General features: G+C 45.6%; 1 protein-coding gene across 3 annotated transcripts in view; it reads right to left on the bottom strand.

Annotated features, from left to right (window-relative positions):
* Positions 1-12,880, bottom strand: part of GPATCH1 (G-patch domain containing 1) — a 39,103-nt gene extending 26,223 nt beyond the window's left edge. For 2 of the 3 annotated variants that reach the window (XM_006941457.5, XM_003997950.6), the window contains exons 1-6: positions 12,761-12,880; positions 7,374-7,508; positions 4,876-4,961; positions 2,772-2,932; positions 2,023-2,120; positions 101-159 (exon numbers count right to left, since the gene is read on the bottom strand). In XM_006941457.5, coding sequence (XP_006941519.3) covers positions 101-159; positions 2,023-2,120; positions 2,772-2,932; positions 4,876-4,961; positions 7,374-7,508; positions 12,761-12,833 — 612 coding nt within the window. In that variant the 5' untranslated portion in view covers positions 12,834-12,880. Of the gene's footprint in view, positions 1-100; positions 160-2,022; positions 2,121-2,771; positions 2,933-4,070; positions 4,133-4,875; positions 4,962-7,373; positions 7,509-12,760 lie in introns of those variants that run through there. The other variant, XM_045045566.1, reaches the window with a different exon arrangement.
* Positions 12,881-13,904: the final 1,024 nt, after the last annotated feature.

Here is a 13,904-nt window from a genome sequence, read left to right on the forward strand (position 1 = left end):
TCTGACTGATTTCTAAAATTCTTCTGACCCTAAAATTGCACGTTCATAAACTAACAGGTGTCACTATACCAAATTCAAGGTCAGCCTTTGCATATAGTACCTCGGATCCTTCAGAGCCTCCAGGGGGTAACGCACAGCCATAGATTTTTACTCCAGGATCTATAAAAGAGATGTCAAATACATTAGTCATGAGCAGCTAAAAATATGGAAATCTAACTTGCTGACATTCTTTAGAAGTCCATGACAGCACTTATGAAAGGTACTACGGCTTTAGGGTCAGAGACTGATCACTCAGGAATTGTTTTCCACCAGCCTCTGCCCCACCCACACTCTGTCAATAATGTGCTCAGTGACTAACCACTACTGTCCCAGGGCCACAGAGAACCCAAAGGAAATTATTACTGCCTCCAAGAGTTCGTACTCTGGCTGGGGAGACCAAGGGTAAGACATAAATAGAAAAGAATCCTATTAAACTGTGACACAGTTTTGGTAAGAGTAGGAAACAGTTTCACATGGTGCTAGCAGAAATATAAACTAGTACAATTCTAGTACAATGCTATTACGCATGACACACAAAAAGCCTTAAAATACAGGTGACCTTTTGGGAATGGAAATTGGTAGAGCCACTGTGGAAAACAATACAGAGGTTTCTCAAAAAATTAAAAATAGGGGTGCCTGAATGGCTCAGTCGGTTAAACGTCCAACCTCCGCTCAGGTCATGATCTCCCGATTCGTGAATTCAAGCCCTGCGTTGGACTCCGTGCTGGCGATGCGGAGCCTGCTTGGGATCCTCGCTCTCCCCTCTCTCTCTCTCTCTGCCCCTCCTTCACCAGCGTTTTCTCTCTCTCTCAAAATAAATGAACTTAAAAAAATTTAAAAATAAAAATACCATATGATCTAAAAATTCTACTAGTCGGTATTTATCCAAAGGAAAAAACAAAAACACTAATTTGAAAAGATACACACACCCCTATTTTATTACAGCATTATTTACAATAGCCGAGATATAGAAGCAACCTCAGCATCCATCAATAGACGAGTGGATAAGAAAGATGGAGTATGGTTAAATATCCCATGGAATATTACACAGCCATAAGAAGGATGGGATCATGTCATTTGTGACATGGATGAACCTAGAGGATGTTGTGCTAAGTATTGGCTGAGAAAGACAAATTTCACTCATATGTGGAATCTAGAAAAAAAAATAAATGAATAAACAAATAGCAGAATCAGACCTATAAATGCAGAGAACAAACTGATGGCTGCCAGATGGAAGGGGACTTAGAGATGGGTAAAATGCGTGAAGGGAAGTGGGCGATATAGGCTTCCAGTTCTGGAATGCATAAGACACAGGGATAAAAGGCACAGCACAAGGAATACAGTCAATGGTACTGTAACAGCGCTGTATGGTGACAGACGGCCACTACTCTTGTGGTGAGCACAGCAGAACCTATGGACTTGTCCAATCACTGCACTGCTCACCTGAAACTAATGTAACATTGTGCGTCAACTATACTTAAATTAAAAAAAAAATACAGTTGACTCTTAAACAGCACAGGTTTGAACTGCAAAGGTCCATTTACACACAGACTTTTTATAGTAGAGCTAGTGTGACTATATTTACCTTAGGATTTCCTCAATAATAATTTCTCTTCTCTAGCTTACTTTATTGTAAGAATACAATATTTAATACCTATAACATATAAAATATGTGTTAATTGACTGTTTATGTTATCAGTGAGGCTCTTGGTCAACAGTAGGCTATTAAGCAGGTAAGTTTTTAGGAAGTCAATAGTAACGTGGAAATACAACACTGTATGTTATATAAGTATATATATATATATAATTTGTACTTGAAAATAAACAAGTAAATGTTATACAGGGATTTTCAACTGCATGCAGGGTTAGCATTGTTCAAGAGTCAACTGTATCTGCATATTACTTTGCCCAGCAGCTTCATTTCCCGAAACGTGTAGCCATTAAAAAGTGTGCTACAGAATTGATGACAATCAATATACATACCAGGTTTTTGTCGGCGCGGTCTTCTCTTTACTCGAGGGCCAATTCCTTGTCCTTCCTTCCAGCCCATTTTTCTTAGCAATTCAAAACCAATAGATAATCTAGGATATCAAGGCATTGAACGTGAACTTCCTTTTATAATACTGGAGGATAGTAAGAAATCAGCAGTCTTTGAGTCCCTGTCCAGCTCACACACTTGTGCCTGAGCCCTGAAACACAGCCCACCCCCATGCACATCAGAACCACATGGGTCTGCCGTTCTGGCCACAGCTCACTGGACGTGGGTGCACACCGAACCTGGGGAAGTCCATCCGTGTCCTCTCTGCTGGGCCTTTGGAATGGACACCTGGGGGCTCTAAATGGTCCTTGTCAAGCCTGGGGCCTAAGAAACCATGAGTCTGAGGCTGCCACATCAGGCCACACACCCAGGAACAGAACAAGGAGATATGCAGAAAGAGAGGGAAGAATGAGGCAGACCGGAGAGAGCCCTTGAGGCTTCTGAGGGAGGGTGGGAGGGAAGGCACCCGAGTTCCTAACAGCTTACCAGCCTCCACCAGCCCCAGCAGCAGAGCTGGTCACTGGAGCTCTAGAATACACCATGCAATAAAAGCGTAAGATCCTTTTGGCAAAACCCCCTTTTGCACTCAAGCTAGGCTTCTCCTACTTGCAACCAAACTATCTGTAATTAAGATCATTATGTATATGCAAAGCAGATGCCAAGATCACAAAAGTTAGAACAAAATTCTTCTCACTTTGCTGGTGTTATGAGGTCATCAAGCAGAGTAGCTCCAGGAATGGGGGCAGTAGCAGCTGCTAACTGCCTGGCCTTTTCTCGTATTCTATCTTTGGTTTTGGAAGCAAAATCATCCGTGGTGACAATTGCTTTAGGTGCTATCCCAAATTCACTAAGATCCTTTAAAAGAAAATTCAAACAGAATTACTTACATTATTTGGTAAGTGATTAACCATAATACATCACGTAGCTTTATTTCTTAAAAAAAAAAAAAAAGTTAAAACCACACAACTGATGGGATGCCTGCCTTGCTCAGTCAGAAAAGCATGCAACTCTGATCTCGGGGTTGTGAGTTTGAGCCCCATGTTGGGTACAGAGATTACTTAAATAAATGAATACATAAAAACTTTAAAAAACAAACAAAAAAACTACACAACCAAATTAGGCATCAGTGGAGCAGCTGACTTATGTGTGTGCGTGTGTGTGTTTGCATGTGTGTGTGGAGCAGCTGACTTTATATCTGCCTTTAGGATCCTCACAAAAGCTAAGGCCGGTAGCCGAGGACAGGGCATGACGATGGCCACTCAGTGAGGCCACAAGAGGCACAGCCAAGCTAGGAAGATAAGAAGTAATTAAAATCCAATAATTACTTCTACGGAAAGTAACTGTTGCCTCAGACAATATTTCAAAGGTCAGAGTGCAGGGGGCAAATCTCAGAGTCACAGTCAGCAAGCATTCCTGAGCATGTACGTGCTACCTTAAGTGTTTCTGCATTTCCTGTTGGCTGCCTTTCCGATAGCCTATGCCCTCCCTCTTTCCTCACAGAGCCCTGAAGCTGTGCAGACACCGGCCCCCCTCGGTGCCACCATGCACTCCCACAGTGGTGTCCTGGTGCGTATGCTGGGGCCCGGGGAGAGTTAGGCAATAGGGGTTCGTATCTTATCTAAGCCAGTCCTTTGATCCCACTTCCACTGCCAAGGATGGCTTTAAGAATGAGCACGTAAAACAATCTGCCCCAGCAGACGTGAGGTAAAATCCCCGGTAGGACTTATGGGAATGGTTTCTTTGCTCTCAAGAAAAGATACCAAAGAAAAGTCCTCCTTCCACTAGGTGATGTGATCCTGGATGTGCCATCTGGAGCTACTGTAGCCACCTTGGGACCACAAGGAGTTGATGTAAGGACAAGCTGACATGCAGAAGATGGCTGAGAAGAGAGGACACGGGGCCTCGCTGACATCTAGGCTTCTTGTTCCATGAGTCATGTTTCCATATAGATTATGCTAGTCAAATAGGAAGGGGACCTCCCCTTGCCTCTTACCTGCAACCTAAAGGATGTGAATATAGTGTTCTATTTCTTCTTTATCACAAATGAATCCATGACTAGGTTTTAAGGAAACAGAGGTTTAATTTTAAAGCAAAATGGAGCATGGGGTTCCTGGGTGACTCAGTTGGTTAAGCTTCCGACTCTTGCTGTTGGCTCAGGTCATGATCTCGCGGCCGGGGAGTTCGAGCCCCACATCAGGTTCTGCGCTGGCAATGCAGAGCCTGTTTGGGATTCTCTGCCTCCCCCTCTCTCTGTCCCTCCCTTGCTCATGCTGTATCTCTCTCTCAAAATAAATAAATAAACATTTTTTTTTAAATATGAAGCACACCTTGTAGGCCCTAGGACAACCCCCCCCCCACACCCGGCTCCCATTTACCCCTAAGAAGTGCACAGTCACCGTTGTGTTAATGAGGTACCCAGGTGCCTGCACAGGGCTCCCTTTGACTCCTAACTGGTCTAGTCGCTCACCGTTCCTTAAATGGTAGTGTGCACAAAGTTACTGTCGGAGGCTGTGGACTCAGCTCCGTGGATACTGCACTTGTGGGGCAACTGGTGCTTCTTCAAGGAAATTTGCCTGTGAACGACTTTCCTCTCCACCCTTAACTTTAGAAACTGGCCCCAGCATAAGATGCTACTCCAGTGAACAAGAATGCATTGAGGTACAGAGCACTCTAGTCCAAACTCCTAAAAGATAAAGCCTCGCAAACAAAGAAGCCTTCGTACACTGAACCCTCTGGGGAGACTAAGGCGCTGCACGAATCCCACTGGTTAACAGGCAATTCCGCTTCTGCACACCCACCTCTTCATCCATGAAGTCTTCGGGACCAAGAACAGATTTGTCTGCTCTGTTCTGTCGTGAAGACACAAAGGAAGAGGGTGTCCATCCTTGAAAGAAAAGCGTTTAGAATATTATGATAATAGATGGTATGTTGGTTTATTACTAAATAATTAAATAATGCAATTATGTACTTGAAACCCCCAGTACCTACAAACCCTTAGCTACTTCCTATCTCACTGCTCATGTAGAAATAATTATATAACATAACTTTATTAATGCTCACATCTCTTGGCAGAACTCAGTGGATAGGTTTCCTCCTAAGAATCTAGGACCAAGAGAAATCAAATTATACAGTAAAAGTGGAGATGGGGTGCGTAGGTGGCTCAGTTGGCTAAGCATCTGACTCTTGATTTCAGCTCAAATTATGATCTCACGATCGTGAAATCAAGCCCAGAGTTGGGCTCTGCGCTGGGCATGCAGCCTGCTTAAGATTCTCTCTCCCTCTCTCTCTGCCCCTTGCCCACTCCCTCATTCTCTCTCTAAAAAAAAACAGAGAGAGAGGGGCGCCTGGGTGGCTCAGTCGGTTAGGCATCCGACTTCGGCTCCAGTCATGTTCTCACGGTTCGTGGTTCGAGCCCTGCATCGGGCTCTGTGCTGACAGTTCAGAGCCTGGAGCTCGCTTCCGATTCTGTGTCTCCCTCTCTCTCTCTGCTCCTCCCCCGCTCACTCTCTGTCTCACTCTCTCTCTCTCAAAAATAAATAAACATTAAAAAAATTTTTTTGCAAATAAAAAAGAGAGAGAGAGAGAAGAAAGTGACATTCTTTTTCCAAGTAGATGTGAACCAAAAGATGCAAGGTCACCTTAAAAGGCAGGACCACTCTGAGACCAAGAGGACAGCAACAGACACCAACTTGTTAACATATGAAGACATAACATCAAGGGGCATGAGTCAGCTGTGGAAGGGTGGCTGGCACCGAGTCACAGAAGCAGCGCAGGCAAATTCAGGGTGCCCTGGCCCAAGGACTCAACCTGGCCAGTCTAAAGACAGGTAATGCCCATACCACCCCCAATTCCATCAAACCCCTGGGTCCTATAACTACCACGCCGGTTCCCTGTCCATAGTCACCAAGCATGTACCATGCCTATACGGTGAGAATGGCCTGGAGGTCAAACGTATCTGTAACCCTCTGCAATACACTTTTGTAGTTTTCTCTGAGAGGGACACACCTCCTTTCTGATTTCCTACAAGAGTCCTGTGGACCTAAGGAGTATGGGGCACATCTACTCTTGGTCAGTGGGTGGAGCAGGTTTCTGGGCAGGCCTGGGAGATAACCCCAGGTATCCGGGAGTGAGGATCAGCTCTCCTAGGCCACTGCCTTCCTCCACTTTGGATTTCTATAGTCTTTGCCCGATTTCTGTATAGTCCTTCTAATGGTAAAGAGATACTCCAGGGTATGAACGTATCACAGTCTTCCTGACAATCGTTTGAGCTGGTCTTATTACAGTACACGGCACAGCTATAATCGCAACAATCAGCAACGTATTAGTGTACTTCTTTCTTCACCAACCCTCCTGCCACTTTTAACATTTTAATAAAGTGTACTAATTTCATAGTGCCTTGGTCACCTTACTTTGCCTTTCTTAGTAACAAGGCTGAATATTAAATACAGCGTTTCTATCGCCTCTGGAGTAAACTGTTCAGATACTTTGGTCATTTGCTCATGGAACTGCTCTTTACACATTCTGGATATTGAACTTTAAACCATCTTATTGACCTACCCCAACTATTTTTCTTACATGGCTTTTCTCATCTTTATTTTACTATTGTTCCATACAAGTTAGTGTGTATATATAGAAACGTGTCCCATTTTGTTCTCAACAATTGCTACATGAGTTACTCAGTTCTTCTTCCCTTCCTATCTGGCACATAAAAGTCATTCCAGTTTCTGTGTGAAAACATTTAAAAAACATGCGTGACTTTGAACAATGCAGAATCCATTGTATTGCATAACATGAAATTTTTAACTGATTTTTCTTCAGGTTGAGAGCATAGACTGACAAGCATGCTGTGGTCCCCAGTGCCAGGAGAGAGCGGCTCTGACCCTCAGTGGCCTCACCTACAAAGCAACTACGACACCTGCCTTCCTCAGTCACTGAGACGCGGGAGACAATGGTTACCTGAGGGAATGTGTATGACAGCATTTGGTGTGTGGCAAGATGCGATGGTATAAAACGGAAGTCATTATCGTCACTTAACCATCTGGTGAGAATATATCTTTTTTTTTTTTTCTTTAAGTGAAAGAAAACTTTCACTCTCAGGTTGTAACCAATGAACAACATACCAGCGGACTCTGAAAACCTGCCAAATCTTGAAAGAACACAAAAGGCTACAGTGTGTGTATTAAAGTGTTTAAAGAAGTTTTTTTAAAAAGGGAGAGGTGGAAGAGGAGAAGAATCTTATGATAGTTCAGTGATATGATATGATATGATATGATAGCTACACGTAGGAAAATCATACCTTCTTTCGAGCCAACAGTGTTGAAGTACCCAGCAGAGAAACCTCCGCTAAAGGCCCCATGAAACCGTTTATACCTTCCTTTTTCGTCTCTGACAGTCTGATCCTGAAGAGGAATTGGTTTTTTTGGTCTTTCACCTGAAAAAAGTATTTTGATGAGAGAGAAGCGGGTGGCGGATTAGAAAAAAATGTAGGGAAAGTGTCATTTCTTAAACATGCTGAATTGTTTACTTCTTGTAATTTTAAGTGTAACAAGTTTAATTTTTTTTTTTATTCCCAGGCTTTACTAGCTTATATAGTTTGTAAAGTAATACACTGTATCAAGCTTCTTTATAGTTCTAAGGCAATTATAGATATTTCTTATTTCTGTTAGACACACGTTTTGGCACCAATGGCCTGATTCCCACTAAAGTCCATCACATAAACTGAATTACATGGGGCGAGGGCAGTTCCAATAGTTGGAGATAAACTCTACTGGCAATGCCAGAGGCAGGTCGCGGGGCTGGCACAGGGCATGAGAAGGTTCGCGACACAAGGAACACTTCTGTATCTCTTCTAGAACTTCACAGCATCCCAAGCCCAGAGTTTGTCCTTTGGTGTTGCCCATTCTCCCCAAATCCTAAATGTGTCCTTATTTCTGGCAATCTCCTGATTCCATAGTTATTGTTCTTTCAAATTAATCATTTTCCCGCTCTGCTGAAAAGGGCTGGCTTGCTACATCACATAGTGGAAAGGAGCTTAATAAAGTCTAAAAAGTCCTTAGGTTTACACTTTCAGGGGCTGTGTCACAAATTACTGGTTAATTTTATCCACTGTGATTCAGAATTCTGAGTCTATTTAAAATAAAAAGTAACCATCAAGTTACTGTCAAACATTCAACACAGAAAGCAAGTTATATGGTAGTTAAAGGCACAGACTTGAGGGTCACAACGCTTTCACCCCATCTTTACCAGGACCAGGACCTCAGTCATCTTGACTTCTCTATGCCTTGATTTCCTCATCCGTAAAATGGCGGTGACACGAATAGTAATATCTATTTCATAGAGTTGTTATGCAAAGTGAATAAGACAATGCCTATAAAGTGCTTAGCAAGAAGAGAGGTACACAGTAAGCACTTAAAATACTGGCTGCCATTATTATTATTATTATTATTATTATTATTATTATGTACAGTAGATAAGCCCATGTGTCCCTGTTATTTCAATAATTAAGCCAGTGACTACTTCTGGAAGGTTGAACAAAAAGCAGAGGAACTTCTAGCCTCATAGTCCTACATTCTTACTAGTAGCTTGTGATGCCTTTACATTATTTCTGGATAACCCATGGCAGGGCAGTCAAGAGTTGAGGTTTGGAAGATCAAGACATCCAGGTTCAAATCCCCCTACCCTTGCTACTTTGTGAACTTGGGCAAGCTACTTGATCTCTCCACACCTCAGCCTCCACCACTGTAAAGGTAGGGCAATAAACAGAACCTATCTGGTAGGCTGGTGCTGAGGATGACCCACCACAGGCAGAGAGGTGAGCACAGTGTTTGGTCACAGCGAACCTTGGTTAGTTAATATCAGCTACAATTTCATTTCACTCTAAGGAACTGAATTACAACTCGGGTCCCATGATCCAAGATTTCCAGTGTTTGGAAATGCGTCACACACAATCCACTACTACATGTGCACCTGGCACGATTCTTGGCTAAGGTGGGGTTTCTCAACTTCGGCACTATTGGCAGTTTGTACAGGATAGATCTGTGCCCTGGGATGGTCCTGTGCACTGTAGGATTTAGCAGCATCCAGCAGATGCCAGTAAGCATTGCTCTCCCACCCAGCACGGCCAACATCTGCTGAGGGGCAACATCATTCCCGATCGAGAACTACTGGGTTAAGGTGAGAGAGGGCACACCCTGCCAACGCAAGATGCCATTCTTGCTCTGTTCCCAAGGTGCTCTTAATCTGGAAGGGGAGATAAGATCAGCAGACAGCTAAGTGGAACCTGTGGCGGCAGATAATGAGGGCCAACCAGCATGGCCAGCTGGGTCCCGAAGGGCTCCTGAGGGGGAGGCGCCACCTCTAATCACATCAGGAGAAAACTCCGGGGAGGAGGTGGCGTTGTGGCCAGGCCCTCTTGTAATTAGTGCTACTAATAACAACGCAGCCCTTCTTTTCACACATATTATCTCATTCTTCATAACTGATAAGCATGCTCTGATTAAGTAACAACCCTAAAGTCCACGGCTCATAAACACAAAGCTGAAATCAGATTTCAACTCTGCCTCCAAGCCAGCCATACTATCCCTCACCATGGAAGCAACCCTGTACTAGACCCTGGGTGTGGAAAACTAGACACAACTCTGTCCCTGCTTCCAGGGCACTCAGAGCCATGCAGAGGAGAGCTGAATATATAAGAACTCTTCTGACAATGTACAAGGACCACAACATCACAGTCACCCTCAGCATGAGCACAATCACATGAGCTGCTGATAGAGACATAATTCCCAACAGAGGCATTGCCTCAATCAATAAATCGTAAGTCTGAAAAAGTAGTCTAGACTGACTAGAGGTAAGGGAAGGGGCAGAAGATGGAACTAGAAGGGCACATACTGCAAAGGGCCTTGCACTCAGTGCTTCAGGGTCTGTGGTATGCCCTATGGGTGATGGGAGCCACAGAGAGTCTTAAGTGGGAAAGTCATAGCATCAAGGAGGAAAATCACCCTAAACTTAATCTGGGTACAGGATGAGCCAGAGATGATCCAGAACCAAGTAGAAGTATCTAATGAGGGTAAGTAAGTTCTGGTGCCCCCTTCCTTCCAGGCCAGAGGGCCTATGTGCCTGTGGGTCTGTGTGTGACAGTTTGGCCACTATCTCTTAACCAGAAAACTTTTCCATCAGGGCTAGCAACTTTAATTAAGTACTGGAGTCCTTCCTCTACCAATGTTTGTCTAACCTGTCACTAAAACTTCAAAGCAGGAAGTAAAAGTGATTATTGGTCTAGTATGCTATACTGTAAAATGTACTGAGTGCATTTAAACTTCAAAGTGCTTGGGAAACAATGACTCAATCTTCAAAAACTTCTAATAGTGAGAAGTTAAAGAGTGACTTTTAGACCCGGGTGGGGGTGGGGGGAGATCTACAAATCAAATGTCCCTTCCTTTCATTTCAAAAGCATGGTTAGGCCATTGGGCTTCATTTCAGATTCTGTGCATCACCAAAGAGGAAGAACTGGAAAAATGTAGGTCAAATAGTTGATGCTTACAATATGTCACTCACAAGGAAACAAGTGTGAGATGAGAAATACAGAAATGCATAAACAGCTGCCCAACATGGCTGTAATAACCTCCACCCATGCAGGTCGAACCCCTGTCCTCTTTCTGCATAGCTAACCCGAACCAGTTTTAAAAGGAATCCCATCTGGCCCTCTCAGGTTCCCTGCTAGCTTGTGGAGGTTGCTTCCTGTCTATATCATATAATTTAGCACTTGCAAACCTTGTACTTTTGTGCTCAACTAGATCTGAACTCCTCCAATACAGGATCTCTGTCAACAAATTCTTTGAGATCATGGGGTGATACGTCTGCCAATAAAGCTACCGTGACCTTAGGTTGTATTAAAAAACTACAGTCTAGAATGAAGGACACACTAATGGTAGCCCTGTTCTACCCACACTCTGGTCCCATACTTCGAGAAAGGCTCTGACAAATTGGGGTTTCAGGGACTTTAAACTGAACATATCAGAGAACTGAGGATGTTGAGTGAAGTATGGAGATGACTTAGAGGAAATGCAAGGGCTGTCTTAAGCACATAAGAAGCTTTCAGGAGACTAGTGTTCCTCTGTCTTTTGTAAGCAGAGGGTAAAAGTAGGGCCAGTGTCTGGCAAAAGTTTCTGATGATTAGAACTGCTGGTAGGGAGGGGCGCCTGGGTGGCTCAGTCAGTTGGGCGTCCAACTTCACCTCAGGTCACGATCTCGAGGTCCTTGAGTTCGAGCCCTGTGTCAAGCTCTGTGCTGACAGCTCAGAGCCTGGAGCCTGCTTTGGATTCTGTGTCCCCCCCCCCCCACCCCTCTTGGCCCCTCCCCCACTCGTGCTCTGCCTCGCTCTGTCTCTCAAAAATAAATGTTAAAAAAAATTTTTTTAAATAACTGCTGGTAGGGAAGGGTCTTCAGTAGAAATGCCCCAGAAGTACAACCAACCTGGCAGGATGCGGTCAGGGTGGCAAATAAGATCCCACCAACAGGGGTGCCTGGGTAGCTCAGGTCATGATCTCCGGATTGCTGAGTTTGAGCCCCACATTGGGCTTGCTGCTGTCAGCCTGTCAGTGCAGAGCCTGCTTCAGATCCCCTGTCTCCCCTCTCTCTACCCCTCCCCCGCTTGAACTCTCTCAAAAATACATATATTAAGAAAAAAAAAAAAAAAGATCCCACCAACAGGAGGTCTGCAAGCAACTCCTACCCACCATGCTCCCCATACTCCCTTTGTCCTTCCCACAGGGCTAGCACTGCCATCAGTCCTTCCTGGGTACTCAATACATTGCTGAACAAATCAAGTCATTAAGGAATCAGACCAGAAACAGGGGTAAGAACCTTGCCTCATCTTGCCCTCACCCCCACATCTCAGCAGCAAGTCCAGTCTGCTCTGCTTTCAATGTGTACCTCTACCCAGACCATTTCTTACCACCACCTCTGCTAACACCCCAGTCCAAGCCATCATCATCATCTCCAGACCTCTTTTTGCTAATATTTCTCCTTCGCTCTTGCCCACACCACCCCCGCCAACCCGTCTATTCTCAAAATCGAGAACAGAATAATCTTAAAAATATACATCTCTCCCTTGTGTAAAACCCCACAATGACTGTCCTACACTCAGTATAAAATCCAAACACCCTTACATACCAAGTAAGATGCAGCCCCCGCCTCCCCCTCTGACATCCTCTTCTGCCAGTCTCCCATTGCTGCCTCGTCGGCTCCACCCACAGCAGTCCTGCCTGACCCTCAATTTGTCAAACTGGCTCTGACTTCAGAGCTTTTGAGCTTGCTGTTCTCTCTGCCTGAAATGCTCTCCTACCCAGATCTTCGTATGGTTGGTTCCTCCCTCTGTTTCAAGTCTGAGCCCAAACGTCCTCTCCTAGGGAAGACATTGCCTGACCATCACCACCACCACCCCCCCAGTTCTCCAACGAGCCTGTTTCGTCATCTGTTTCCCACCCCTCAGGGTCTCTCATCCGTCGCTCCAGAGCGTGGGCACTCCAAAAGCACCGAGCACGCTTCTTTCACCGCTGTTCGCGACACCAGTAGCGAGCGAGCCTTAACCCCGGGACCACAGGAGGCCCGGCACGGGGTTGGGCGTTTTTGCCCCGGATCCTGGACCTGTTTGCCACAGACCCCGGCGACCAATCTGGCCCGCACCTTCTTCCAGCGGCTCCAGGCCCGTCCCATAGCTGACCAAGTCCTCTTCGCTGTCACTGTCCAGCGCCGCCATCCTGCTCCCTTCCGGGCCCCGCCCCCTCGCTACGGAAGCGTCAGAGGGCCAAAAGGCTTCCGCCCTTTCTCCTCCGCGAACCAAGGCGATGCTACAAGTGCAGGTGCCCGAAGGTGTTGGCTGGCTAGCGTCTCGCCACTGGTCTGTGCTTGGGAGATCTCAAATCTGTCTAGTGAGAGCCAGACCCGGTAGGAGTTACCTCGGAGGCTCTGGCAGCCACGACATCCTAGCTCCGCGACTAGCGGGTCAGGCGGAGGCGCCTGGGAGAAGCTGAGAGGCATCCACCTGTCCCGCCGCGGGGCTGGTGCTCCGTGACGTCTGCCCATCCCCACCTGTTGGTCCCTGTCCCCCTCTCCCTTTCAGCTCCCTCCCATCCCACCCTCACTCCCACCCCCACCCCGCCACCTGTTGGGAAAGTACCTGTGCTTCCAGCTACACACACTCACAAGCGTTTTGTATATATCACCCTTAGGTTTGCATAGGTGGAGTCCCCTTCCAAGAAAGAAGACAAGAAAGAAGAGAAGAGAAATAAGAAAAAAGAAAAGGAGGGCAGGGGAGAGGAGATGAAAGAAGGGAAAGGAAAGGAAGGGAAAGGGGGAGGGGAAGCGGGGGGGGGGAGGGAAGGGGAAGAAAACTGAAAAGAGAAAGAACAGGAGAAAGGGGAAACAAAAAGCCAGCAGACCAGCAAAAGGCTCCTGTGAGGTAGGGTGGGGACTCTCAGGACATTCTCACTGAATCTAAAGAAAGAGCCATCTCTCAACTGGGGTGCTGTTTTATCTCACCCCCAAACTCCTTTTTTGAGGAAGGAAAAGATGAAGCTCAGCTAGGAAGGGGTGAGGTTGAGATGAAAACCAGATCTGGAAGTCCAGGTTTTCCAAATGAGGATCAGAAGTTGGCATGAGTCAGAATCACTAGGATGTTGCTAAAATTCCCTTTACCCATCCCCCAGGGTTTCCAAATCAGAATCTCTGGGAGTGGGGCTGTGGCTTAAGCATTCTAAGCATCCTCTGATCTCAAGGCCTTGCATTCACTATTCCCTTGGCTTGGAATGTCCTTCTCCCAGATACCACA

Source organism: Felis catus, chromosome E2 (genome assembly GCF_018350175.1).
Source record: "Felis catus isolate Fca126 chromosome E2, F.catus_Fca126_mat1.0, whole genome shotgun sequence".
NCBI classification, from domain to species: domain Eukaryota; kingdom Metazoa; phylum Chordata; class Mammalia; order Carnivora; family Felidae; genus Felis; species Felis catus.